This window comes from Oculina patagonica, chromosome 1 (genome assembly GCF_052425735.1).
Source record: "Oculina patagonica isolate OP01 chromosome 1, crgOcupat, whole genome shotgun sequence".
NCBI lineage: Eukaryota > Metazoa > Cnidaria > Anthozoa > Scleractinia > Oculinidae > Oculina > Oculina patagonica.
Genome location: NC_135758.1, coordinates 4,225,758 through 4,252,714, shown reverse-complemented (window position 1 = coordinate 4,252,714; position 26,957 = coordinate 4,225,758). Strand labels below are relative to the sequence as shown.

Sequence of the window (26,957 nt, the reverse complement as noted above, 5' to 3'; positions counted from 1 at the left end):
ACCCCTCTATCCCCTTGCTCGTGCTCTGAAACGTCTCCGAAAAATTAATAAAATAAAAAAAAATCAATTTAGCATAATCAAAAACGATGGTAAAGGAGATCAAATTGTAGAATGCGTAATATGTAAAAATAAGATTAAAAAACATTAAAATTTAGAGTTCTTGTTATGAATTGCGTGACGTCTATGCATGTTGTAAGTGAGCCATTTAATTCCCTTGCTTCAATGAGAGAATTTGAGTCAATGTACATTGAAATTCCCAATGGCTCAGTTCTACGGAATTCAAAATCCTTGTCCTTACTGCTTTGTGGAAACCCGGCCAACGAACGGCACAGCCGGGTGGCAGACATCCATGGTCGTTCAAAAAGCAGAGTTAGAACTCTGAGCGAAAAAGAAACGAGCTAGCGCGGAATAAGATCATGAGAATATTATGTATTCAAGATTTGCCTCCCTATATTTCACATCACACCTTCCCCCTCTTCTCATCCCCGCACCCCCCCCCCCTGTTGCCCTTTCCTTCCTTTATCCCCCAAAGAACCTGTAACACAAGTAAGCGCTTCATTTTACACCTTATTAACTAAGAGGGTCCTGAAAGAGGGGGCCGCGGGGCGCAAAATCCAATTTTCCCCTCCAAATTTTTCCCAAATCCCAAATCCCATTTCCCATCTTATTGTTTTCCTTTATATTTTCCAAATCCCAGTCCCTGTATAGCACTATTGTTTTTTGTTTGTGATTCCCAGTCCTAGTGTCCCAAACCCCCTGTTCCCAGTCAGAATTTGCCCAAATCTCATTTCCCATTTTTCCCCTTCAGGCCCCTCTTAATATGTCGTTAGAGTTAAAATTGAAAAATGTAAACAAAATTAACTGACAAATAAATAACAATTCGATTCGTAATTTCTAAACGAGCGCGCGACAAAAAAAACCTCTGGTACCCAAGGTATTAGGATGACTTACTTGACAATCTTTGACACGCTTTGCACGACTTTCTGTTCTGTTCTTGACCAATAAAATCTAAGAAGTGTGGCTCTTAGCCAATCAAAATCTAATTTGTGTTTGCTGAGCAGCGTTGTCATGGCAACATGAGCCCACTGGACATCTACAAATCTTCGTCTAACCCCTCTATCCCCTTCCTCGCGCTCTGAAACGTCTCCGAAAAATTAATAAAAAAAAAACAAAATCAATTTAGCATAATCATCAAAAAAAAGATGGTAACGAAGATCGAATTGTAGAATGCGTAATATGTAAAAATAAGATTTAAAAACATTTCTTGAAAACAAAAACACTTTAATTAAAGAAAACCGAGTGTGACATCTGGCCGATTATAATAAATGTTGAGAATACAGTGAACCAGTTATTCCTGCAGAAGGATCAACTGTTCATTATGTATGGTAACTGAATTTGATAACTTACAAATAATTTATGACCCCACTCTACTTAAATTGAAACTTTCCTTTTGGTTTATAAATATTCAGCAGAGTCCTACAGTGGAATGTGTGTTTTGTGAACTTGGTTACACGTAACAAAACTCTTGCAAACCATTCAAAGGCTTGGCCCGCGCTTTAGAGCCACATATAAAACGTCTGTTTTCTTTAAACATTTAACAAAAAAATTAAATTAAATGGAGCAAGTTTTGATTAGCATTAAGTATTGTAAATGGAAATTTAAATAACGGAAATTATAATGATCATCACTATGAGGTGTCATTGGCCGTTTTCACACTAGAGACGGACAAATCGTCTGAGACGGACAAAAAAACAACAAACCAGACGGACAAGTCGTCTGAGACGGAAAATCGCCTGAGACGGACAAGTCGTCTTAGTGTGAAAACGAGACGGACACGATTTTGGAGATACAAGTCGTCTGAATTTGTCCGTCGATTTGGCTGTCCGTCTAAACGATTTGTCCGTCTTCTAGTGTAAACGGCCATTATAACACGCAACGTCACCTGAGACTTGAAAATGATTTTTTAAAAAATCATTGAAAATCATCGAAACGTCGTCGATAATTTATATAACCATAAAGTTTGCTCCAGTTTTTATTCTCTATGATTAAACAGAAGAAATCTTGTACACTGAAAACAGCATGTTTGGCCTTCACTACACAACCAAACGCACATTGATTGAAAAGTATGTCTTTAAAATTGAGAAGTGTGTCTTTAATATTGAAAAAGAAAAAAACAAAATGACAGAAAAGACAAAAGGTCAGTTCTGGGTTGCGTCAGTTTCGCCCAGTTTCAAAACGAGTTATCATGCAAAAAAACGTTTTTTACAATAAGTTGGATTTCAATAAAATAAACGTGCATTTAACTCATTTTCATATGAAACATTTCTCAGGAAGACTCGGAAGAGACCATTTACGAGTCTTCTTTTGCCTTCGTGTTCAAACGAGTCTGTGCAAACTATTCAGGTGCAAATGAATTTCACCTGCACGTTCATTTTCATGTAATTGAAACTCATTTCGTATGAAAGAAAGATTCACGGGACGCGTTTTGAAACAGAGACAAACGGCCTATTCGCCTATTAAGAAAGGCTTTGCTATTTTACATTTGTACGTAATTCCTCATCTCATTGCTTGCTGCATGCAGGGTCTGACTCGAGCTCTCTTGCTTTCCTAAAACAAGAAAAAGATAAACCCAGTTAATAATAAATAAAATAATAATAACAGTTTTTAGCACGCACTTTACAGGTCTCAGTGCGTCTACAATTGAAATAAAAAATAGTAAAAGATAAAAATAAAAAAACGATAAAAATTACAATCACTTAAAAATGCGCTTAATCTGACACTTAATCTAATTACAATTGATAAAGAGAGATAAAAAAATGAAAACACTTATAAGCCAGTTTCTAGCTTTCTGGGGAGTGGAACAAGGCAGTGCATTACATCTTATTCACCAATTCACTATATGTCGATGGTCGTCTGTATTCAGGTCCCCAACCACCCTTCTTTACATTTCGACCCTCCGCCTGGCGAAGTTTCGTAAATTAAGAAGGGAAATTGAACGTAACTGTTTCTTCATTACCACAAAACACCGACTTTCCTCAGGAAAAACCAACTGAAAAAGGTTTTGAAATGAATATATGAAATTCATATATTTGTACTGCGGATATACATTTAAAGCAAGGTAAAATTAAATATATTTTTTTTATTTTTTTTTTTTTTATTAATTTTTAAAATATTATTTTATTTTTTTTATTTTTTTTAAAAGCCCCTAGGGGGAAAGTCAATAAAGTATGTATGTATGTATGTAAGTGACCAGCTCCCAGTTGGCTTGATAGCTCAGTTGGTTAGAGCGCTGCACTAGTATCGCAGAGGTCATGGGTTCGATTCCCGTTCAAGCCTAAATTTTTTTTCAGGCTTGCTATCTAAACTGCTTAAGTTAAGTACATTACTGCGATGATCCTTCATTTGCTTAAAATGAAAAAAGTTTGTTTGAAAACTGTTGTTAAAAAGGAGGACAAAGCAGTATAAAAACGGTACTAACGATAAATTGACTTGATTCTAACAGCAACATATCCTGCACATGACATGCACACAGAACAAAATACTGTTACAATTGTATTCTAATCATGCATATTTCGGAAAATTCAATTTTGATCCAACTTGCACAGCATATTCACTTTTGTTAAACACGCCAACATAATTTGTTCCTTCCGTTATACTTACTTTAATTTTTCAATGTCAAATGTCACGTTATCTCCAATCAGCATAAACGGTGCCCACTCGGAAACCTTGGCAAAGCCGTTATCTCTCATCCACTTCATGGTCTCGTGAAGAGATTCACTGGCACTTTCCCCACAAACAAGTCGCTCGTAGAAACGACTCATAAACTGCTCTGTCGCTCTGTCTTCTATGGCCCATAGTGCCACCAGTACTGAACGTGCACCGGATCCTAAGAATGCTCGAGCGATTCCAACAACTCCCTCGGCTCGGATCTGTCCACACCCACTGTGACAACAGCTAAGTACTACCAGCTTAGCTCGTAATCGAACTTGTGAAATGTCAGACATTGTCAACAAGTAGTCTTCTTCGTGTGGAATTCCAGTAGCCGTGCATAAGGGCGAGAGAGCAATTTCTCCTCTTTCGGCATTACCATGAGCAGCAAAATGTATCAGACTTACTGAATGTATCGCTTGAAGTACAGCCTGCTTGGTTGCGTGCTCTCCTAACAAGGGCTGAACGCCCAGCAGTCGTCCAATCATCTCTGCTTCCTTTCTTGCACATGGCAATGGGTTGAACGTCGTACGACATCCTTTGTAACGCACCCGTCCAACCACGGGATCACCCACTATCAGTGCACCACTCTGACTGTGATAGTCTGCTGGACTGTCCTGAATAAGCTTGAAAGTCGTCAGTGAAGGAACGATGCGAATCCTGAATATCTCTGATAAATACTTCCCGCCTTCATCAGTTAATGCAGCAAATGGAACCCGGAACAAAGAGCGATCAGGAACAAGGATGATTTTAGGCTCATCAAGTAAGTCAGCCACAGGAGCGATGATCATTTTGTAGAACAAAGGAAGACTCCGTTCAGGATCTTGATTGTCGTCTTCGTCATCATCTCTCTTTTCTACAAGGCGCAAATCTGCGAGTATCTCTTCCTTAAAAGATTTTGGTTTCGCTTCAATGCCGTTTAAAGATCTATCTTCACAGTCCTGCTGGGATAAAATGCCTAAACTGCGGAAGCTTTTGGACAAAAAATCATGCAAACTGGAAACTAGTCTTGCGCCAATAATGTTTTCATTTACTGTTATTCTTCGAAAGTGAATGACTCCGCTTGTCTTCAGAATCCACAAAAATACATCTTGATCATAATAAGAAATGTACAGACAAGCACAGTTGCTTTCTTTCTTCATAATATTCTCAATACCAATCCACGATTGTGGATTAGCTGAGATTTGCATTTCAATAGTGTATTGATTTTCCATCAAGTCTGCTAGAGCTCTAGCCCGTGCCAGTTCTAGAACATAAAGGGCATTGTAAGGATTCCCAGATAAGCAGAAGAATGCACTCAGATTATGGTAGGGTAAATGGTGAACGTCTGAAAATGCTATCTTAAATTGATCATTGTCTTTCAGAAAACTGCGCAAATCTTCGCTTTTGTTAATACTCAAAAGCAGATATTGAAATGCTTCCTGGATCTTTCCTTGCGATAACTTCACAGATGTGAGATTACAATAACATGACAACTCGTTGGCAGCGTTTCCAGTATCTTGAAAAATTATAAGTGCCTTCTCCAGATAACCTTCAGCCATGACATGTTCACCAAGAGAATGATACAGTGTTCCTAAGTTTCCGTAATCCAATGCTTCTCTATCTTTCTCGCCAATTTCCATTGAGATTGTGAGTGCTTTCTTGTAATATTCCTTAGCTTTTTCATATTCTCCAAGACAATGAAACACAGTCCCTAGGTTTCCGTAAAATGTCGCTACTCCTGCTCTGTCGCCAATTTCAATTTTGATTGCAAGTGCTTTCTCGTGATATTCTTTTGCCTTGTCATATTCGCAAAGAGATTGAAACGCAGCTCCTAGATTTCCGTAACAAGTTGCTTCTCCTGCTCTGTCGCCAATTTCAATACTGATCGCAAGTGCTTTCTCAAGATATTCTTTAGCTTTGTCATATTCACCAAGAAAGAGAAGAACAGTTCCCTGGTTTCCGTAATTTGCTGCTTCTCCTGCCCTGTCACCAATTTCCCCATTCTGATCGCAAGTGCTTTCTCAAGATATTCTCTAGCTTTCTCATATTCACCAAGAGATTGAAACACAGTTCCTAGGTTTCCGTAATTTGCTGCTTCTCCTGCTCTGTCGCCAATTTCAATTTTGATGGCAAGTGCTTTCTCGTGATGTTCTTTAGCTTTGTCATATTCACCAAGAGATTCAAACACAGTTCCTAGGTTTCCGTAATTTGCTGCTTCTCCTGCTCTGTTGCCAGTTTCAAAATTGATCGCAAGTGCTTTCTCGTAATATTCTTTAGCTTTGTCATATTCACCAAGAGATTTGAACACATTCCCTAGGTTTCCGTAATTTGCTGCTTCTCCTGCTCTGTCGTGAATTTCAATATTGATGGCAAGTGCTTTCTCAGGATATTCTTTAGCTTTTTCATATTCACCAAGAGATTGAAACACACATCCCAGGTTTCCGTAACAGCTGGCCTCCCCTGCTCTGTCGTCAATTTCAATATTGATAGCAAGTGCTTTCTCAAAATATTCTTTAGCTTTGTCATATTCACCAAGAGAGTGAAACACAGTTCCAAGGTTTCCGTAAATTGCTGCTTCTCCTGCTCTGTTGCCAATTTCAATATTGATAGCAAGTGCTTTCCCGTTATATTCTTTAGCTTTGTCATATTCACCAAGAGAGTGAAACACATGTGCTAGGTTTCCGTATGAGGTTGCTTCTGCTGCTCTGTCGCTAGCTTTTCTCGTGATATTGATCGCTTTCTCATAAAGTTCCCTTGCCTCTGCATATTCACACCGCCGTTCATATATGTTGGCGAGATTCATGGTAAGTCTCCCTTCTTAGGCTGTGTCACCACGCTCGCAGTAAATGACAAGAAGTTTGCTGCCGTATTTTATTGCATTTGTGTAATTAGGGATGACAGAATTTGCCTTGAACATTGTGTTGTAGATCGCGCCGTAAACTTTTTTGCCGAATTGCTTCTTCCCCAGTGCTTTAGTATTTAGGAAAATCAAACATTCTTTGCATATCTCGATGGCTTTTAGAGCACGACCAGTGTTGAGAAGGAAAGTAGCAGTAAATAAGCCGATAAATGCTGCACATAAGGCTTGGATAACTTCTGCTCATGTCATTCATGGCGAACTATTCTGTAAGCATTGTAAAAAACTGTAACAAAATAAAGTTCAATCAGTTTGTTTTGTTACAGAATAACGTAAAGCTGGAAATTGACTGAATCTTTAAGTTAAAACTTTCAGTTCAAAAATTACAATCTACATAATTCAACAATATAACAAAATTATAACTATAGATAAAATATTATAACCATAGATTAAAATAACCAGCTTACTCTAAATGCTCGTCACCTCTTCAAATAGCCAAAATATGATAGCGCCTTATAAGTTAAATGAAAGAAAATAATAGAGGGTCCTGACGCGGTGGGGGGGGGGGGGGGTTAAAATCCCATTTCGCAGCCCAAATTTTGCCCAAATCCCATTTACAAGCCTATTTTTTCCCGATTTTCAAATCCCAATCCCAGTTCTATTGTTTATTTGTTTGTGATTCCCAGCCCCAGTGGCACAAAGCTTATTTTCCCAGTGAAATTTTGCTAAAATCCCAGTTCCTATTTTACCCCTTTACGCCCTTCATAAAAGATCCTTTAAGAAGACTCTTCTTAATTAGAAATGATTAATAATGGAACTCGTCACCAATAGACGACTCCGGCACACAATGGCCATAGGTCTCTCATCTCTAGGTATCTTCTTGTATATTCTAGTTTCGATAGTAACTACAGGAAATCCGCATTTTGGTCACCGCCACTCTTTGACTAACTGATTCGTCATTATCCTGATATAAGGTTCGAGCCTAACTTCCTCTTTGATTCTGCTATAAAGACTGAGTTTCTTCAGAGGCAAATGAGGGGCGAAATGTATCTTTCGTTATATACTTTTCAACTAATAGGTCAGGAATTATTTTTAAAAATTGTTGTTAAACAACCGTATAAAATAAGGATTGCTTTGGGTGAAAAGTGTGAAAAATCAACCGTAATATCCGGCGTCTTATTTAGTAGTTAATCGTAACAGATGCTAAATAGTGGTAAAACGGGAATGTCCACCCATGTTATCCGAATGTTTGCCTAAGAGCACTACATAGAAGTTTGCATTCCAAATCTGCTCTTTCATTGTTTTCCTTTTTAAATTAAACCATCTGAATGCAATGGTCACATCTAAGCGTTTTTGTTTGAGAAAATAATTGCAAAGCAAAGCCCCCCCCCCCCCTCTCCCACCCCCTCAACCGGTTCAACGGGCGGTTTAGAGAGGTGGAAGAGGGTGGGGCGCAATGCAATTGCGCAGAGCAAAAAAGAGGAGAGACCAAAAGTAACGTCCTTTCTCTCTGGTGCTCCGCGCTCTATCCAGATAACCCCTTGTTCTGCAAGTTATACTACCCTAGACTGGCACTGTTATCATTCTTGGACTACAATCATATTCTAACTAAAATCAGCCACTTGATTTCTGAAAAATATGTATTGTACCACTGGAAATTGAAAGTGTTGAACATCGACTACTGACAGTATATGCAGAGCTATCAATCATGACGGCTTTAATACGATTAGTAGGTTTAGTTCAGTTGCAACGCAGCAAGCTTTCTTTAATTAGATTTTTTCCCAGCTGTCTCAACAAATTTGGGTGACTCGGATATATAAAGCAATTGTAAAAGACCGTGAAAGCACTTGTTTACCTGTGAAGTAAAACAAAAGTGCCGATTTTAACCAGAATTTTTTCACCCGCCCCGACTAACTGCCCCTGGATCTCCAAGAATGTGATAATGACAAATTTTGTGAAAACATGTCGTCTTGTTAAGAAACGTTGATTTGCGATTTCTATAATATCTTGAGCTTCTATAGAGAAGTCCTTCGTCCAAGAAGGCAAGAATACTCCAGCAATATCTCGGACGTCGATGCTAAGGCCTCGTCAGATTTTTCCGGCAACAAGGATGTTTGTTGGTAGAATCTAACTACATGGTGTAATTGTTTATTTAACACAGGTTTTAAACAATAGATATGTCCGCTCAGTAGAAGTGTCCTCATAATATAGGTATATTTTACAAGTTTGGTACTTCGGCTACTGTCCGTTTAATAAAAGGTTTCCATTTTTACGGTTTCGACTGTATACATTCACGTCGCACATGTAAACTAATGTCACAAACTTCTACCTATGCAGCTAGTGTTATAACAGTGGAGCTTCAGCGCGCAAGCGGAGCACCGTGGGTAAGAAATTTTGGTAACGTCAGCGTACGCCTGCCCGCCTGACGTCTGTCCGTGCAGACGCGAGGGAGGGTGAGGCCGTGAGGGGAGTTCCGATGCAACCTAACGGGAGGAGGAGAATGCCATCTTTACTTGACGAACAATTAGTATAGAAACCTCATACGCTTGAATTTGGAAGTTACTGCAAGTTACTTGAAAGTAGACTTTTTTAACCCCACATTTGTGACCCTCCACGGGAAAACAGGGACAAAGGTGATAGCACGCTCACAACACGCTTCCACTTTAAAACAATAGATTTCGATTTTAGCACGCTTAGAGCGTGTTCTGAAACTTGCCTCATTAGTAAAGCCTTTGTTTTACAGGACACACTAAACACAATAAAGCGTGCGTAGCCGAACAAAAAAGCGTGTCAAGCACACTAGGTGTTCTCGTTCGCACGCCTAGTGTGTTGTGCTCGCACGCCTAGTGTGTTGTGCTGACCTAGTGTGTTCAGCACAACACACTAGGCGTGCGAGCGAGCACGCAAAGCGTGTCCAGTCTTCTTTATAAAGTCTTCTTGTGTTGAAAGGGGTTATTGTTGCGAATTTCAATTCTCGAGAAAACATCCAAGAAAGCTTTGCACCGTGTATAGTTTAGCAAAAGCTGCAACTCCAGTTCCTAAGGATTTCAATTCTCTTGTTCAGTCTTTTATAGCTTTTCGCTCTGTTTTAATTAGTCAGCGACGCCATTTTTGCATCGCGGCTAGAAGATTCGAGTCCAGTATTTCGCGGCTTTTCTCTTGTACGATAGTAACGCCTGGTCTTTCACAGGCAATGACATATCCGCCTTTAAGGTTGAGGAAAAAATCAAGCGTCAAGTTCAAATTTAAATTCAAATCCAAACGTTTCGGGCTTCATCACTGAAAAAAATATAAATTTACTATCGTTTGGCTACTAGTTTTAGTGGGCCGAAAATCGTTGAATTTAGTTGACTCGCGAGAAATTGGCACTCTTGAAACTCCCGCAGAATTAGATCGATTGGCAGTGTTTCGAGATGTCTAACTTCGATTACTTTCTACAGTGAAAATCATTTGCTTTCTAGACGTGAAATCACTGAAAAGCCACTTTCAAATAAGCTTTCTGAAAACAATTAGGGCGCAACGGATTTACATTTATTATTACATTTATTATTACATTTATTTGTTTCCATGCACTCGTAAAGTCAGTCCGTTCTTTCTGTAGTGTTTCACGAGGCTGCATAATCTGTTTTTGCTTAAGTGCGACTTTCTCCAAAAATCAACTAATATCGCCTTTCTCCGGCACAAATTGGAAAAATCGATTTCGCTCATATTTTGCCCATAGATAGGTCCTAGTGAGAAACCAAACGGACTGCAGTTAGTTTTTCCTAATACAGCTTCCTTTCGTAGAAATATGCAATAAAAGATTTCGCCCCAATTGGGCTCAAAATCCACTTCCGGTTTGACTGATTTTATTGAAAGTTTGATCGCCTTGCGCGTTATACTGAAGCTGTTAATTGATATTTCAATAATATTTATAATGTAATTAGGTCTTTATTGTATGACTGAGCGAAAAATAAAACAAATCGAGATTAATTTTTAGCCTGAAACGGGGATAAATCCAAAGGCAAAATTGCCAAATGAGTAGCGAGAGAAATTATGCAGTAAAGTTCTGCCATATTTTTCTATGTGCGATAACTTAAAATATCGTAAAAACAATTTTTATGGGTTAACTAGACACTTATCTTATAGGATATCCAAAAAAATCTCTGGGGAAAAGGTTTTTAGTGGCCCGCTTTGGCCTTTGTTTATCACTAATTTTGCCGTAAATCAGCTAAAATGTAAACAATTGCGTTACATGGCTTGTCACAATACCCGTAAACAGTTTCACAATTTCTGTATTTTAAATAAGCTAATCATTTAAAATACACGAAAAGGAGTAGACGTCACATGCCGATTGTAAATGGGTACTTAAAGTAAAACCTTTACTTGCTATATTACCCTATAATGAATATATGTTTAACCTATCATTGAGGTGTTGCTTTTCCTGCGAGCTGGCTATGCTGTTTACTACTCTTCAGCTGAAATTAAAAACAAGGCAATGTACCACGTTTTGTCTGCTTTTAAACACTTGAAAGTGTATCTACCTTTAATAAGAAAATTCAGAAGAATTCAAACGGGCTCAGTTATAAGATCTTTATTTTTCATGCACCCATCATGACGGAGAGTGTCACTGGGCGCTCTGCTACACGGGAAATACTTGTCGTTTCTTTTATAATTCATAAGATAATCCTCAAAACAACGAATAGGCATACTAGGTTCACATTGAAAAATGCCCTTACTTTCACAACGTTCGTTTATTCATGATCATTGTAGGGTATTAGTTTTTAAATCTAGTGTTATTTTTGTTCTAGTACAGTTCGCTGAAAGTTAGTATTTTCAAATATATTTACTTTAAATCGGTAGACATGGTGAATCCAGCGGAGACAAAACAAAGCTGACTTTTTTGTTCTAAAATCAGTGCCAACTAGACTCCACCTCCCACTCCATTTTAAAGAAACGAAAGGCGAATGCCTACCTCCCCTCCTGCTGTCAGGCCACTGATGGCGGTTTCAGTTGCATAAGCCGATAAGGCACTTGTTTTCAATGTAAAGCTTGCCAAAAAAATCGTATCCTCTTTATGGAGTATAGTTTTGTTTGTGCCACTAAAAATGGGCAAAACGAGGTGAGATTATTGCAACAACTGACAGCGGCAAATCAAAGACCGGAAGGGAGGTTGAGAAGGTTGGGGGGGAGGGAGGGGAGCTTGCAGGGTGGAATTTTAAAATTTTTCAACAGCGTACATGTATGTAAATTATGCGATTACTGCTCTTACTTAAATAAACATAATCGTCCCCACCAAATGCTGGTATAACGAATTTGACAATGCTCAAATATTGGATGGAGAGCAGACGACTTATTTGCAAGTTTTCACTAAGCTTAAAATTTTGCACTAAAAATAGCTGGAGCCGGCTGGGGTTAAGGTAACAACTGTCGAAGATAAGAAAACTGAAAGGAGTAGGGAGAGGAGGGGGCTTATCGCTGAGCCCATAACGAGGGCTGACAATAACATTTTACATCAAGTGTCACTGGAGCATTTCTCAGATATTTGTTAAAGGATCCCTGTGCTGTGCCCAAGGGAGATACTCGGGATTTCAAGTGACAGAAATGATGGAAGGGTTTTTTGGGGGTTTGAAATTTTTAATTCTGGGAATTGTTTGTCTAGGACATTTTTTAAAAGTATTTTATGGGTGTTCTGAATAAAGAAGGGATTTTTGGGGGAATATAAAAACAATCTAAACATTCGTAGTGGTGCATTGGTTGTATAGTTTCGCGAATAAAGTACAAACAAATGGTTTTTACTGATGATTAATCTTGAACGATGGTGTTACAGTCCTTTGCTTTGCATATAAACTCGAGCGTTCCCCCTGAGTTTCCATTTTTTTCTTTAATTGTGTTACCATCATTGCCCCTTTCTGGAAATCTAATGGACAGAAATTCGGCATGGAATATTTTCAGGGTAAATGTTTTTGTCCAGGTATTTTTTAGAGTGTTTTTGGAAGCCCTCGGTGTTTTTTTTTTTTTTTTTTTTTCGGGGGGGGGGGGGGTTCCATTATTCACATTACTTGAAATTCCAAGTACCCTCCCCCCCCCCACCCCCTCAAGGTGCTGTGCATGTCTGCGTAATCTGCACGGGCTACACATACCTTATGGAAACAGAAGGAAAACTGTCAGACGTATTTGTATGTCGAAATGCCTGCATTCAGACAAAAGCGAGTGAGATGTCGATATCTACCTGATCCAACGGTAATCAAATGTCCCAAATGTCAAATGTTTACCCCTTAAGCTTCCTTCGGCATTCGGACATTTTCCTCTGACGATTCTGACGATTTTATGCTTTGGTATCTCCTAAGGGACCCTACATCTTTAGGTTCCTCTTGTCCAGCCGAGACCATGGGTTTAGCAGTCATTACGTCGACACTTTGAGGAGTGTAAAAATTCGTAGCTCGAGCAAGAATTAACTTTACTTCATTCTCCATATCATGAAACTCCCAGAGTGCCTTGTGCTGTGCTATATTTTCAGTGCATGATAATAGCGAGACTTTCTCCGTAGGCTGATTTCTGTCGTTGCGATCAAAAGAGTACTGACTTTAAAAGAACAACAAGCATTCATCTTGTTTTATCCACAAAAAGCGAAGAGTCGTGTTTACTGATCGAAGTGTGGAATTGGAAAAGGACTTGCAGGTCGCAAAGACACTGGATTCAGTACTGATGCAAATATTGCGTTAAAATCTGGCGCTAATCATACTCGAAGCTTCCGTTCCTTGAAACGTACTATTCGGGCACAAAATTCATAGAACTTTGTACATAACTTAGAAAGGCAATGCTATGTTTTATCTGTCTTACGGTATACCATAAAATTGTTTAAAATCCTCAGTATTACCTTCAATGTTGATATCTATTGGCCGTATACAATTCTCCCCAATAATTTCTTATGCTTTATAGTTTTCTCCTTAAAAGGACATGAATTGGAAAAAATATCGGCAATTTGAGACAAAAAGGAAACAACAAGACATCAACAAACAACAACGACAACATCATCGCACTCGACAAATACTTAAAATTTAATTGTTGCGCTGTTTCCTTCAGATCACGGAAAGAAATAAACCAAACTATATTGAATCGTTATTACGTAAAATAATTGAACTGAGAATGCTTTCCTTTATACGACCGGTTTTTGTGGATGATCGAATGATCAACAGTTAACACACAACTAAACCATCTAGCATGTTGTGATCAAGAGCGTGTAGAGATCACGCAAAGGTTCCAGAAATGGCGAAGGGAAAAAATCTAATATTGCCTTTACCTTTTCAAATAGTTCACCACATGGCTTGTTTCTTTGCATAGGTTGTTTGCATAGGTTGTTATCGCACATAGAAAAAAGTGGCAGAGTTTTACTGCATAATTTCGCTCGCTACTCATTTGCAAATTTTGCCTTTGGATTTATCCCCGTTTCAGGCTAAAATTAATCTTGATTTGTTTTATTTTTCGCTCAGTCATACAATAAAGACCTAATTACATTATAAATATTATTAAATGATCAATAAATAGCTGCTGTATAACGCGCGAGGCGATCAAACTTTCAAAAAAATCAGTCAAACCGGAAGTGGATTTTGAGCCCAATTGGGGCGAAATCTTTTTTGACATATTTCTACGAAAAGAAGCTGTATTAGGAAAAACTAACTACGGTCCGTTTGGTTTCTCACCAGGACCTATCTATGGGAAAAATATGAGCGAAATCGTTTATTCCATTTGTTCCGCTGCCTGGTTGATAATTCTAGAAAGTCGCACTTAAGCAGTGTAAGAACAGGAATGACGTCCTGCAAATTCTTTTTCCATGGTAATAGAAAGCCATCCGTGAAACCTTGCGTTGCTTTTTCAATCGGCCAGAGACGCTGATTTCATTGCAATTAAGCGAACTTTGAATTGCTCCCAGTATTACTAAATCAAGCTCCGCAGAGGACAGTTCGTTGCAGTTGTTTCGACTGTCATAAGGACAGGGTTGTGCTGCATGGCTTGTCACCCTCGGCTAACTTGCATTTACAAGTGTTCTCCCAAAATGTTTTAACTTTGGCTTTCTCTGATAAATCGCTTTCCGGCCAAGGGCTCGCCGTAAATCTCAGGTTCGTCATCATAACATTCATCTTCACCGCTCTCTGAACTGCTGTCGTCCCAAGGTGAGTCATCTGCCTCTTGATCGCTTTCATCTTCTCTCGCTCCGAAGTACAATTCCGAAATTTCTTCCCAAGTAGCCAAATCATCCACGTTCACGCGCATGCAAGAAAGTTCATTTAGAGACTCCATAATCAAATGATAAGATACCGACAGTTTTGAACTCAGATTACGTGTAGCTATGGTAACGAAGATGCCTACTTACATCCCATAATCATTTTCATTCTATGGAATGTTGTAGTGAGAACGCAAAGAACAACTAAGAAGTTGAAACTGAATGGACATTTGTAAATGAGTGTTTCTTCCAGACAAAGTTTAAATAAGTGAATGGAATATTTTTACGCTCATTTTCATAGTTGATTTGATCATAACACTAACGGTTAGTTTGGTTCGGAAACGGCCGGGAAACGGTAGATAGTAGCTTTAATTTTTGTGTTTTTTCCTCGTGTGCGTAAGTTTCACAATTCGTGTTTGCCGAACATAATCTGTACTGAATGACTGTTGTTTCAGTCACAACTCTAGCGTGTTCTTGAGTGTCCAAGCGTGTTAAATCGCACGCTAGCACGCTAAGCGTGACTTCGAGTTGCACGCTAAGCGTGTCTTCGAGTCGCACGCTAAGCGTGACTTCGAGCACACTTATCAAAACAAAAGGTTTAGCGTGCGAAACAAGGCTTGCGTGTCCTGCATTGTTGTAGTGATTAAATATGTGCATATCCGTGTCACTAGACACGCTAAGCGTGCTGTGTTAGCGTGTTGTGAGCGTGCTATCACCTTTGTCCCTGTTTTCCCGTGGAGGGTCACATTTACCAAAAAAGAAGTTTTGTTCCGTATCTACATTAAATTCTCCAAAGTAAAGATAAAACACAATAATCCGACCTTACTAAAGCTCAGTCAGCCAGACGGATCAAAAACAAAATTTATGCCGTTTAAAAGCGTGCAGTGTTTTGTAAATTACAAAAAATCTGGCAAACAAGTCATTACAAACAACGTGCAGAAATACCCAGCGATACCACACACCAAAATATATTATAAACAATTTATTATCCAAATACTCTATTTTACTTGATTTTTTCCTTCAGTGAGTGTGTTGAAGTTTCATACGCGTGAATACGCAAAAATATTTTTCGGTTTCGCAGCAAGTTTTTACTTAAGTTCATACTTTTTCTACCGCATATTAGTTACCAAAAACGAAGGAAATTCATTCAGTGTTTGCATAAAATCCTCTAAAGTATTGAGCAACGCTAAAACAGAATAATTTGACCTAAGGGACCGGTCATTATTTATGTAGAGGGGGGGGGGGGGGAAGGAAAAATATGTTGGAAAGATCAAAATTTCTGTAAGGCCCCCCTCCAGGCCATGTAAGTAGCAAGTGACCCCCCTTCTTTATTCAATATTTACGTGATGACCCCCCCCCCCCCCCCCCCTCACCTCATATCTCCCTTTATATGCCTTAAGTAATTATTAAATGCATGTTACATACAATCTTAATTGCACACTTGTCCTGATGCACAAAGGCTGGATCAACACTTAGGGCAAATTTTGGATGAGTTATGTGTATAGTAAACAAACCTCAAATATTAACTCCTTAACTTTTGAAAAGTGATAGTTTTTACAAATTATGCTCTCATGGTGAACACAAATGTAATAACCATGAAAAATATAATTCTTTTCCAATGATTTTCCTAAAGTTGTAAAAGAAATACTTTCTTGTTGTTATATCATGTTTTATTACTTCTTGGGCTATTGCAGTGATAATCATTTTGTAAAAAGAAATAATTTCAGTCAAACCAGATATTAAAGCAGATAGGTCTGGATTATTTATTTAACTAAAATTTGAGATAACAATGGAGTTTAGAGTGCAAACAGTATTTCTGTAAAATACAAATCACAAAAGTTGTGCATAATAGTGGAGTTTAAACAAAAGAAAACAATAGAAATAGCATAAAATTGTACAATTTAGCATCACTGTTTCACTTATAGTGTTTGCACTCTTCTATTTAACTGTTTTACCAACCTCAAACTGCTGATCCCCCCTAAACGTCTGAAGAAAACGTTTAAATTTTTTACGCTTACGCAAGAAATAAATTCGTCAATTACAAATTCATCACTAATAATCAGAATAAAAACAGCGATGACAACGTCGCGTTTATTGACATTTCTCCCATTAACAAAACTTTAAGTAATACCATCGCGTAAATTCAAAATTAAATAAAGGCAACTAAAGAAAAACTGGGGTGCTCGCTTTTAGGCTTGCCTAAATTAACATATTCTGTTTCGTTCAAATATAAAGACACTGTATACAATAAGTTAGTTGCACTTACCACGCCAACGTTGATACGAATGTCTAAAGCTAAATAACCTGTATTCCTTGCATAGAATGAACTACGCTGTCAAGTTCATTTTATACTGTTCACTTTGGAAAGTAAAAAGAACAGAAAACGTAATTCGTTCCTCTGGGGAACTAGAAAATGAAATTTTCTAGTTAGATCCTAAAAGGAAGTATCAGTTTTTCATTTTCCAAAACACAGTTTATGATTGAGAATTTTTTTTAACAAGTTACACGTACCACAAAACAGAGATGACTTTAAATAAAGTAATTTTAACATTCCCAACGCTGGAATTCGCTTTTCCAAGGACCCCCCAAGGGTTCTCGTTTTCTCAAACGCCAATGATTTGAACTGCGAGATCCGCTTCAGTTCTTTTATTTTGTTCATGATGGCCTCTTCTGTAAACCTTTTCAAAGAAATTTCAATAACTTTGTCGCAAAGTATAGATTTCCCGATTTCCCCCCATCGGGGTAGAGGCTAAAAAGAAGAAGAAAGAAAATAGCGAATGCTTCACGGGTGGATTGGGCTCTCGTTCGATATTTTATTTTGTTAGGGAGGGTTCATAATTTATGTAGAGGGGGGCTATGGCGACTTTTAGGGGGGTCATGATTTTTCCTGTTCGGTTTTAGGGGGGCTATCGAAAATTTCTCCCGACGTGAAAGAGGGTATGGGGGGGGAGCATAAAAAAATTTCCTAAAAACTGCCATCATAAGTTTACTCATCTTTAGCAGAAGGATCTGTAAATAAAGTTCTAGTATAGCTGGAGCTTATAAATAGCAGTCGATGTCAATGAATAATAAACTCACAGTGATGCCACAATTGACTCCATTGCAGGATAATATTTTCAACCTAATTTGTACAATCTTAAGGTATTTTAGAAAGCTTAATTGCATTTGTATGATGTTAGCACAATGTGTGCGTATCAACACATTCTGTGTGTTTTTTTCACGTGAAATATAACTGGAATGCTGCCTCAACAAACCAAATGACCATTTTTAGCTGGTTTAGAAGACTGCAGTGAATATAAGCTGTATCATTATATTTATGCTTATCAGTTTGATAAATTTAAATTTTTCATTTTCAGTAACATCTGTCATAATGTGGTTAGTTTTAGGGTTTTTGGATAGTGGTGGTGGTAGACGGGGGGTCATGGTATTTTAAACATGGTTTTGGTTATGCAATAAGGGGGGACAAGGGAAGAAACACTTAAAAAATAGGGGGGCTTCCAAAAAATGCAAGGGGAAAATCTAAAATCACCATAGCCCCCTCTCTACATAAATTATGAACCCTCCTTAAAAAATGTCCGCACCTAAATCATACTTGCTATATCGTCGTTTCGTGATGAGAATTTTGGCCGACCTCCAATTAACCCATCCACCTTAAGACATGAACATGAACCTTAAAGCCATTTGCGGTGACTTTTCTAAGAAAATACCCACGTATACCTTTTACGTCTATCAAAACCTAGAGAGGTGTTTACCTCGAAAAATAGGACGACAGAGAAATTCATTACGATCACAGATTGTATTAAAACTGACAAGGTTAACCAAATTAAACGAGAATTTGCTGTTTTTGTTTTTGTAGTATAATATAACAGCGCACAATTCAGTGGAACAGTTATTTGGCTTTTACTTCTCCTAGGTATACGTAACGCTATTTATGAAACGTTTCACAGAAAGCGTTTTTCACTTGTGTCGTTCGAAAGTAATTTGTATTGGTCTTCGTTTTGCATTAAGTGATTGGTTTCAAAACTCATCGTGACTCACTGATTCACAAACTCCCGCGCTTCATGCCAGCCTGCTACATGTATCTTTATCGAGTTTTGATGTCTGTGTACTTTGTGATAATTTGCCATAGTGAATACGTTGGTTTTGGTTTTAAGACAACTAGTTGAAAACCGTTCTATAAAAGTTATTATTTTAATGGGGGATTAAGTAGGTAGGTAGGTACGTACGTACGTACACGTAGGTAAGTTACAATTATACGGGGTGCACATCATTGTAAACTAAACTCTTCAGTCAATGGAAATTATAGATAATACCACTTGTTGAAGCGAGATTTCGGGGAATTAGCGTCTCTACTTCAATACTCAATTGTACACGCTTTCTTCCAGCTGGATTTTATTCTGCTAATCGGCTGCAAAACCCTTTCTGGTCACTGACAGCTACTGTTAACAACTCTATTACAACTCTCATACAATTCTCATACAATTCTGAACAATAAATCTTGCACGCGCACTTTTAAAGGACCAGGCATAAACCGTCAATTATTCATCAAAAATGTCAAAATTTCAGATTAAATCTTATGTCATGACCTGCGCAGAGCATGCCAAGAATAGGTGTTAACGCGGGAAGGTCTATTTTTCGAACGTGCAAAGGTGTGAATTTCGATTCTGTTTTTCACAATTTTAACTAAACTTCCACTCGGCAACTGGTCCAAATAAAATAACGCGAGCAAGGTAAAATTTACAAATAATGTTTTTACAGAATAACATTAAATCCGGCAAAGTTACAAGATTGTACCGAAAAATCCAAACCAAAAAGGTTGCTAATGTCAACAAACCAAACTCTAGAGTAGATTTCCAAATCGTATTGTACAACTACACAATACTCAAGATAAAAGAACAATCACTTCTGTAAATGTTAATGTACATTCTTTTGAAATCAAACGAAATAAAAAAATGAGAAAACAGTTCTAACAGTCGAACTTTCTCAAGAAAACCTTTTATTATATGCTAAAGCCAGTCTTAGGGACCGACCATTATTTGTTTGGAGGGGGGGGGATGAAAAATATTGAAAAAAATTGTTTGCAGGGCCTGGAAAGACAAAATAAATTGTTTGCAAACACGATATGTATAACAAAAAATAGTAAGAATTTCGAAAAAAAATGTTTGCCGAGGTGCATAAACTAAAAAAAAAAGTTTGCAGAGGAAATTTTTTCATCCCCCCCCCCTCCAAGAAAATAATGGTCCGTCCCTTAGGTAAATCCGAGCGTTCTGATTGGTTCTTTCTTGGTCGGGATTTTGCCATACGGGCCGTTTCCATGAAAACGGTCCAAGCCGTGTATTTTTTCGAAAGCAGGCAAATTCAAATTTCCAACCAAACCTGCGAAAAGAAAACGTGTACTCTCATTCTTCGCAAAGAAACTACCGAACAGATTGATATTTTACAGAGCTTACAACGTGGACGAAGAAAACGAATATTCACCAAGCGAATTTCAACCGAATTATCTTAAAGATCGGGAAACTTCTGATGTGGAAACTGAATCAGGCATCACCTAAAGCCAGGAGGCCATATAGACGATTTTAAAAATGAACGGAAAACTATAAACACAAATAAGAAGACGGCTACTGAAATGAAAGCTCTTCCCCGCTACATTGAAGGTACGTGAAGGTAATAGTATGACAAATGAAAGAATTGATAGCCTACCTGCTTCCGAGCGTGACCAACTTTCCGTCCAAATGAGTCCAAATTTTTCACGCAGCGAATTTTTTATAAACATACGAAGCAAAAAAAGGAGAAGAGTACGATCAAGAATCAATTTCCAGTTTTCAGCGAAGCATACAGCGATACCTGAGAAGAAATATCCATTCAACATACTCAAAGACACTGAGTTTGAAAAATCGAGAAGAGAACTAGCTGTGAAGTGCCAGTCACTAGTTCACAAGTACGGCGAAGGAAAGAAGCCGCAAGCCCCTCAGGTGATTGATGAAGACGACGAAGTCGAAGATGCTCTTTTTGAAGCGGGAGAATTAAGCGACTCCAATCCAGTGGGCACTTCATAGAACTGTCTTGTGCTTTTTTTTAATTTACCCTTACACTTCGGTTTACGAGCCAGATCGCTGAGACGAAAGCCGAAAGTTACGCTGGGGAGCTGAGACGTTCAACTTCAACGCAGAATGATGGCCAAGAAACCTCAGTTTGGTTAGCCGAGCGGCCTCCTGGCTTTCAGTGATGCCTGTTTCAGTTTCTACATCAGAACTTTCCCGATCTTTAGAATAATAAAATCCGCTTGGTGAATATTCGTCTTCTTCGTCACGATCAATAAATTTGTTTTCAAACTCGTGGTAGCTTGTTCTTTCTGAGTTGCTCGCGTCATCATACTGCACTTTACGGAGGAAGCCCTTTGAATGCAAGTGACCGGAAGTGTTTTTTAACAGAAAAATAAACAAGCATGGCTCGAGTGCCATATAATAAACTACTTTACTAACCTAGCTTGCTCGAGCCGTACTGGGGAATATTGGCCCTCGGTCGTTTTCTGTGTACGGACCTCGCTGCGCTCGGTCCGTACTGCCACGACCTCGGGCCAATATTCCCCAGTACGGCCCTCGCGCTCGGTTAGTAAGAGGTTACTAATGCGATACTAGAGATTATTGTATTGAATAAACAATCTGCGAAAAGTAAACTAACGTGTTATCGATAAGTTAAGCCTGCCGCACACTAGAGCAACTAGCTGAGCTAACCACCTCGCGTGCCCGTTTGCTCAGCAGATTTCTCTCGTGTGCGGACATTTTTCGTGAGAATTTTGCCTCGCGAGGCCTTGAGGAAAATATCTATCGTGTTTGATATTTTTTGCCTCGAGAGGCAAAATCCTCAACGTGTGCGGGCGACATGAGAAACTTGCTCAGCCAGATATATCAACTGACCAATAAACACACGCAGAATGCTCACGTGATTCAACATGGCTGCTTCCGAATCAAACTTGCTAAGCACTTTCCTCACTGTCTGCGGTGAAATGTGCAGTGAATAAATGGCTGAGCAAACGGGCACGTGAGGCGAATAGCTCAGCTAGTTGCTGTAGTGTGCGGCAGGCTTAAGAGAAAGAATATAATTGGTCAATTCGAAGAAGATAATTGCTTTTTCCGATGAGAAACCAATCAAAGAAAAATTCTAAAGATACCGACAACGTTACAACACTATTTTTAAAACTGAATTTACATAAATATTAGTTGATGACGTTCCACTTTCATATCGCGCGTTTTGCACTAATGCTACCAAAATTCCAATTTTTGTTCTTTAACAACAGGTTTGTAAACGAGTTCTCAGAATAGAAAATTGACTAGCCCTGAAACTCAATAGGTATAATTCTCGAACCATTCTGTTGCCGCTACTGTTTTTTATGCTTTTTCTTTCCTTTTCATAGTCTAATTTTTAATTTGTTTGCGTTCATCAGGTGCTACACGCGCAGTGCAAGATGCCAGTAACCAGTCCTTTTCAAACGAGTGAAAAGGTTGGTCACTAAGCTACAGTGATATCTGTGTTCTCAGAGAATGAAACAAGAGCTCTTAGAGCTTACAACTGCGCTGGTCTCGTGAGCACTTTAGGGGAGCCATGTGGAGGGAACAAAAAATGCACCCCCGCCCCCCTTATCCCCGTTACCTGCGTCGAACAATGTTGCGACTGACAAACAAGATGGTAGGAAAACACCTTGCGTGACATTTCATGGTTGACTAGTTCCATCCGAAATTAAATATTTTTCTTATATGGTAATGCTGGCCAACTTTAATTCCCACGATCCTGATACGTGAACCAAAAAAATCTTTTAAATCAGCAACCAGTGTTGTCTTGAATTACCGTTTAAAGATTGAATAACCAGCTCCGAAAATGGAATATTGGAGCAAATAATTAAATCAAATTTGAGAAAAACACTAGACCTGTGTTTTGCTGAATGGGAATTCCCCGGAGAATTAATTTAGCAATGACGTAACCTTTGCAAGTCAGGGCATGTTTGTCTCAGTGGTTTTCCATCAGATTTCAGAAATCCTATAGATGACACAGCTCCAAAAATAAATAACGCTAAAAAGTCGAACATTTCACACTTAACATGCTAAGTTTAGACCAGAGGATTTGTTTACTTTCCATTTGTGGCAGATTTAAACCTGTCAGAGCATTGCGTGATTCTTGCCGATCAGTGCCTTGTGAAAGTAAAAATTTGCTAATGCCAGTACATTTCAGGAAACAAATGTAATGTAAATAAATGTAAATTCTTGCCCGCTAAAGCGTATTTTTTTAAAGCGTGAAATTTTAATATTTTCTTCGATTCAAACGCTTCAAAACACTTCACACTAAATTTTGTAAGAAAAGATTAATGGCTTTGCAAAGATTTGAAAGGTGGCTGGATAGCTTTGAGAAATTACGTGACTCCAGGTCTAGCCGATCGAAAGTGAAACTTGTCATGTCAGCTCATTCTTTTCCACCAACGTAATGGTATTTATTCATAGATTCTGGCCCGCTAAATTATATTTCTCTTTGAAAGCGTGGAAATTTAGTATTTTCCATGAAACAAACGCTTCAAAATCGAATATTTCACACTAAACATTCTTTGTAAAGACAAAGAATAACCATTTGTTTCCATTTGTTACTGATTTATAGCTTCTAAACATCGCGTGACATAACCTCGACCGAGTGGAGGTCTGCGTCTGGTCACCGACAAAACTAAAAAAAACAAGAGCTCTTAGAGCTTACAACTGCGCTGGTCTCGTGAGCACTTTAGGGGAGCCATGTGGGGGGGGGACAAAAATGCACCCCCCCCCCCCTTATCCCCTTTGCCTGCGTCTAATAATGTTGCGACTGACAAACAAAATGGTAAGAAAACACCTTGTGTGACATTTCATGGTTGACTAGTTCCATCGGCAATTAAATATTTTTCTTATAAATTATGCTAATCTATATGCTGGCCAAATTTAATTCCCACGATCCTGATCCGTGAAACCAAAAAAATCGCTTATCGGGACGACGGGATTTTTCGGGCGAAAGTTTACAACTACTGCCCCTGGGTTTGCAAGATCAGTTCATAAGAACGTTTGGCTTCACGCCAGGAACGTAAGTATCCGCGAGAATTTCGACAGTATTCCTCATTTACATAAAACTGAAAACTGGCCCAATGACAATGTTTCGCAGTTTTTAAAAAGTTAGTACTATTTTTGAACCTCTTCAACAGTTCAAAATTTATTTGACCCTGTTTCAGTTTTCGTATTACAATAGGCGGTTGTAAAAATGCAGGGTCTGACAAACTTTGTGTGACATTTCATGGTTGACTTGTTCTAGCTGCGATTTATAATTTTTCTTATATGCAAATTTTGGCCGAATTCCCACACGCGGACGCTGAAGCTGTTTTTAGAACAGAGGGTATTTCCCTAGCATACCGAATGACGTAAGCGGTACAAGTCAGGGCATGTTTGTGAAGGGAATTTTTCTTTTTATCTCTAAAATCCTTTCAATGACACAGGCCCAAAAAAATAGATTACCCTTTAAAGAGAAATACTTTGCAGTAAATTTGTTTAGTAAAGACCAAAGGATTCGCAAAGATTTGATAGGTAGCTTATAATAGCTTTAAAACATTACGTGACTTGAGCTCTAGCCGATCGAAAGTGAAACTTGTCATGTCAGCACATTCTTTGACACCAACGTAATGGTATTTATTCACAGATTCTGGCCCGCTAAATTATATTTCTCTTTGAAAGCGTGAAAATTTAGTGTTTTCCATGAACCAAACGCTTCAAAATGGAATAGTTTACAATAAACATACTTTATATAGACAAAAAAAGAGAAACTTTTTCCATTTGTTACTGATTTGTAGCTTCTAAACATCGCGTGATTTCAAGCTCGACCGAGTGGAGGTCTGGGTCTGGTCACCGACAAAACGAAAAAAAACAAGAGCTCTTAGAGCTTACAACTGCGCTGGTCTCGTGAGCACTTTAGGGGAGCCATGTGGGCGGAACAAAACATGCAACCCCCCCCCCCCCTCCCTTATCCCATTTGCCTGCGTCTAATAATGTTGCGACTGACAAACAAAATGGTAAGAAAACACCTTGTGTGACATTTCATGGTTGACTAGTTCCATCCGCAATTAAATATTTTTCTTATATGCTAATGCTATATGCTAGCCGAATTTAATTCCCACGATCCTGATCCGTGAAACCAAAAAATCGCTTATCGGGACGACGGGATTTTTCGGGCGAAAGTTTACAACTACTGCCCCTGGGTCTGCAAGATCAGTTCATAAGAACGTCTGGCTTCACGCCAGGAACGTAAGTATCCGCGAGAATTTCGACAGTATTCCTTATTTACATAAAACTGAAAACTGGCCCAATGACAATGTTTCGTAGTTTCTATAAAGTTAGTACTATTTTTGAACCTCTTCAACAGTTCAAAATTTATTTGACCCTGTTTCGGTTTTCGTATTACAATAGGCGGTTGTAAAAATGCAGCGTCTGACAAACTTTGTGTGACATTTCATGGTTGACTTGTTCTAGCCGCGATTAATAATTTTTCTTATATGCAAATTTTGGCCGAATTCCCACGCGCGGACGCTGAAGCTGTTTTTAGAACAGAGCGTATTTCCCCAGCATACGGAATGACGTAAGTGGTACAAGACAGGACATGTTTGTGAAGGGAATTTTTCTTCATATCTCTTAAATCCTTTCAATGACACAGACAAAAAAATTACATTACCCTTAAAAGAGAAATACTTCGCAATAAATTTGTCAAGTGAAGAACAAAGGATTCGCAAAGATTTGAAACGTAGCTGATAATAGCGTTGAAAACTTACGTGACTCGAGGTCTAGCTGATCGAAAGTAAAACTTGTCTTGTCAGCACATTCTTTTACACCAACGTAATGGTATTTATTCACAGATTCTGGCCCACTGAAATATATTTCTCTTTGAAAGCGTGGAAATTTAGTATTTTCCATTAGTCAAACGCTTCAAAGTCGAATATCTGACACTGAACATTCTTTGTGAAGACAAAAATAAGAAAATTTTTCCATTTGTTACTGATTTGTAGCTTCTAAACATCGCGTGAGCTGAAGCTTGACCGAGTGGAGGTTTGGGACAGGTCACCGACAAAACGAAAAATAATAATAAACCCCGTGCAGAGCAAGAACTGCGCAGCGCAGTTAATAATAACAAGAGCTCTTAGAGCTTACAACTGCGCTTGTCTCTTGTGCACTTTAGGGGAGCCATGTGGGGGGAACAAAAAAATGCACCCCCCCCCCCCCTTATCCCCTTTACCTGCGTCAAACAATGTTGCGACTGACAAACAAGATGGTAAGAAAATACCTTGCGTGACATTTCATGGTTGACTAGTTCCATCCGAAATTAAATATTTTTCTTGTATGCTAGTGGTGGCCAAATTCCCACGATCCTAATCCGTGAAGCCAGACGATCTATTAAATCGGTATCCAGTGTTGTATCGAATTAATGCTTAAACACTAAACAATCGTTTTTTGAATGGAATATTGAAGCAAAGATATAAATCAAATTTGAGAAGAACACTTGAGCTGTTTTAAGCAGATTGAAAAAAGAAAAATACATTTCGCTTAAAAATAGAATATTTCACACTAAACCTCCAAATGAAGACCAAAGATTCTTAAATTTTTCATAAGTAGCTGAATAACAGCTTTAAAACATTGCGTGACTGGCCGATCACAATCAATGCATTGTGAAAGTGAAAGTTGTCATGTCAGCACATTCTTTGACACGAACATAAATGGTATTTACGTACAGTATCAAATCCGCTAAAATATATTTTTCTTCAATAGCACGACAATTTAGTATTTTCTTTAAGTCAAAAACTTTAAAATCGAACATTTTACATTAATCATGCTAATAAAGGACTTGTTTTCGTAAAGTTTCCAAAGGTAACTGATTTATAGCTTCGAGACGTTGCGTGACTCGAGGTTTGGCCGAGCGTGGGCATCAGTCTACTCACCGACAAAAAAAAACCCCGTGCAGAGCAAGAACTGCGCAGCGCAGTTAATAATAATAATAAACCGCGTGCAGAGCAAGAACTGCGCAGCGCAGTTAATAATAATAATAATAATAATAATAATAATAATAATAATAATAATAATAATAAACCCCGTGCAGAGCAAGAACTGCGCAGCGCAGTTAATAAGAACATAATGTTGCAACAGTGATTTGCAAATTCTTCTG

At 38.5% G+C, this 26,957-nt stretch overlaps 2 protein-coding genes and 1 non-coding gene across 3 annotated transcripts in view; 1 reads left to right on the top strand and 2 right to left on the bottom strand.

The window, feature by feature from the left end:
- LOC144636229 (uncharacterized) overlaps positions 1–26,957 on the bottom strand; it is a 117,386-nt gene that overhangs the window by 35,706 nt on the left and 54,723 nt on the right. The gene's annotated exons all lie outside the window — the stretch shown is intronic.
- On the bottom strand, positions 2,019–6,493 carry LOC144644565 (tetratricopeptide repeat protein 28-like). The gene is made up of 3 exons (XM_078504085.1): positions 5,690–6,493; positions 3,661–5,567; positions 2,019–2,607 (listed from the first exon to the last, which is right to left on the bottom strand). Exons 1-3 carry the CDS (start codon positions 6,491–6,493, stop codon positions 2,562–2,564), a joined length of 2,757 nt encoding a protein of 918 aa, XP_078360211.1. The 3' UTR covers positions 2,019–2,561.
- On the top strand, positions 3,263–3,336 carry Trnat-agu (transfer RNA threonine (anticodon AGU)). Its single transcript has one exon. It is a non-coding gene; the product is annotated as a tRNA-Thr (tRNA).

Excerpts from the sequence above, each read along its gene's own strand:
- LOC144644565 (XM_078504085.1), bottom strand. The coding sequence starts at position 6,493 with ATGAATCTCGCCAACATATATGAACGGCGGTGTGAATATGCAGAGGCA. Across the intron at positions 5,568-5,689 it reads AAGCACTTGCGATCAGAATG|GAAATTGGCGACAGAGCAGG; the intron begins GGGAAATTGGTG and ends GCGATCAGTATT. Across the intron at positions 2,608-3,660 it reads TTTGACATTGAAAAATTAAA|GAAAGCAAGAGAGCTCGAGT; the intron begins GTAAGTATAACG and ends TTCTTGTTTTAG.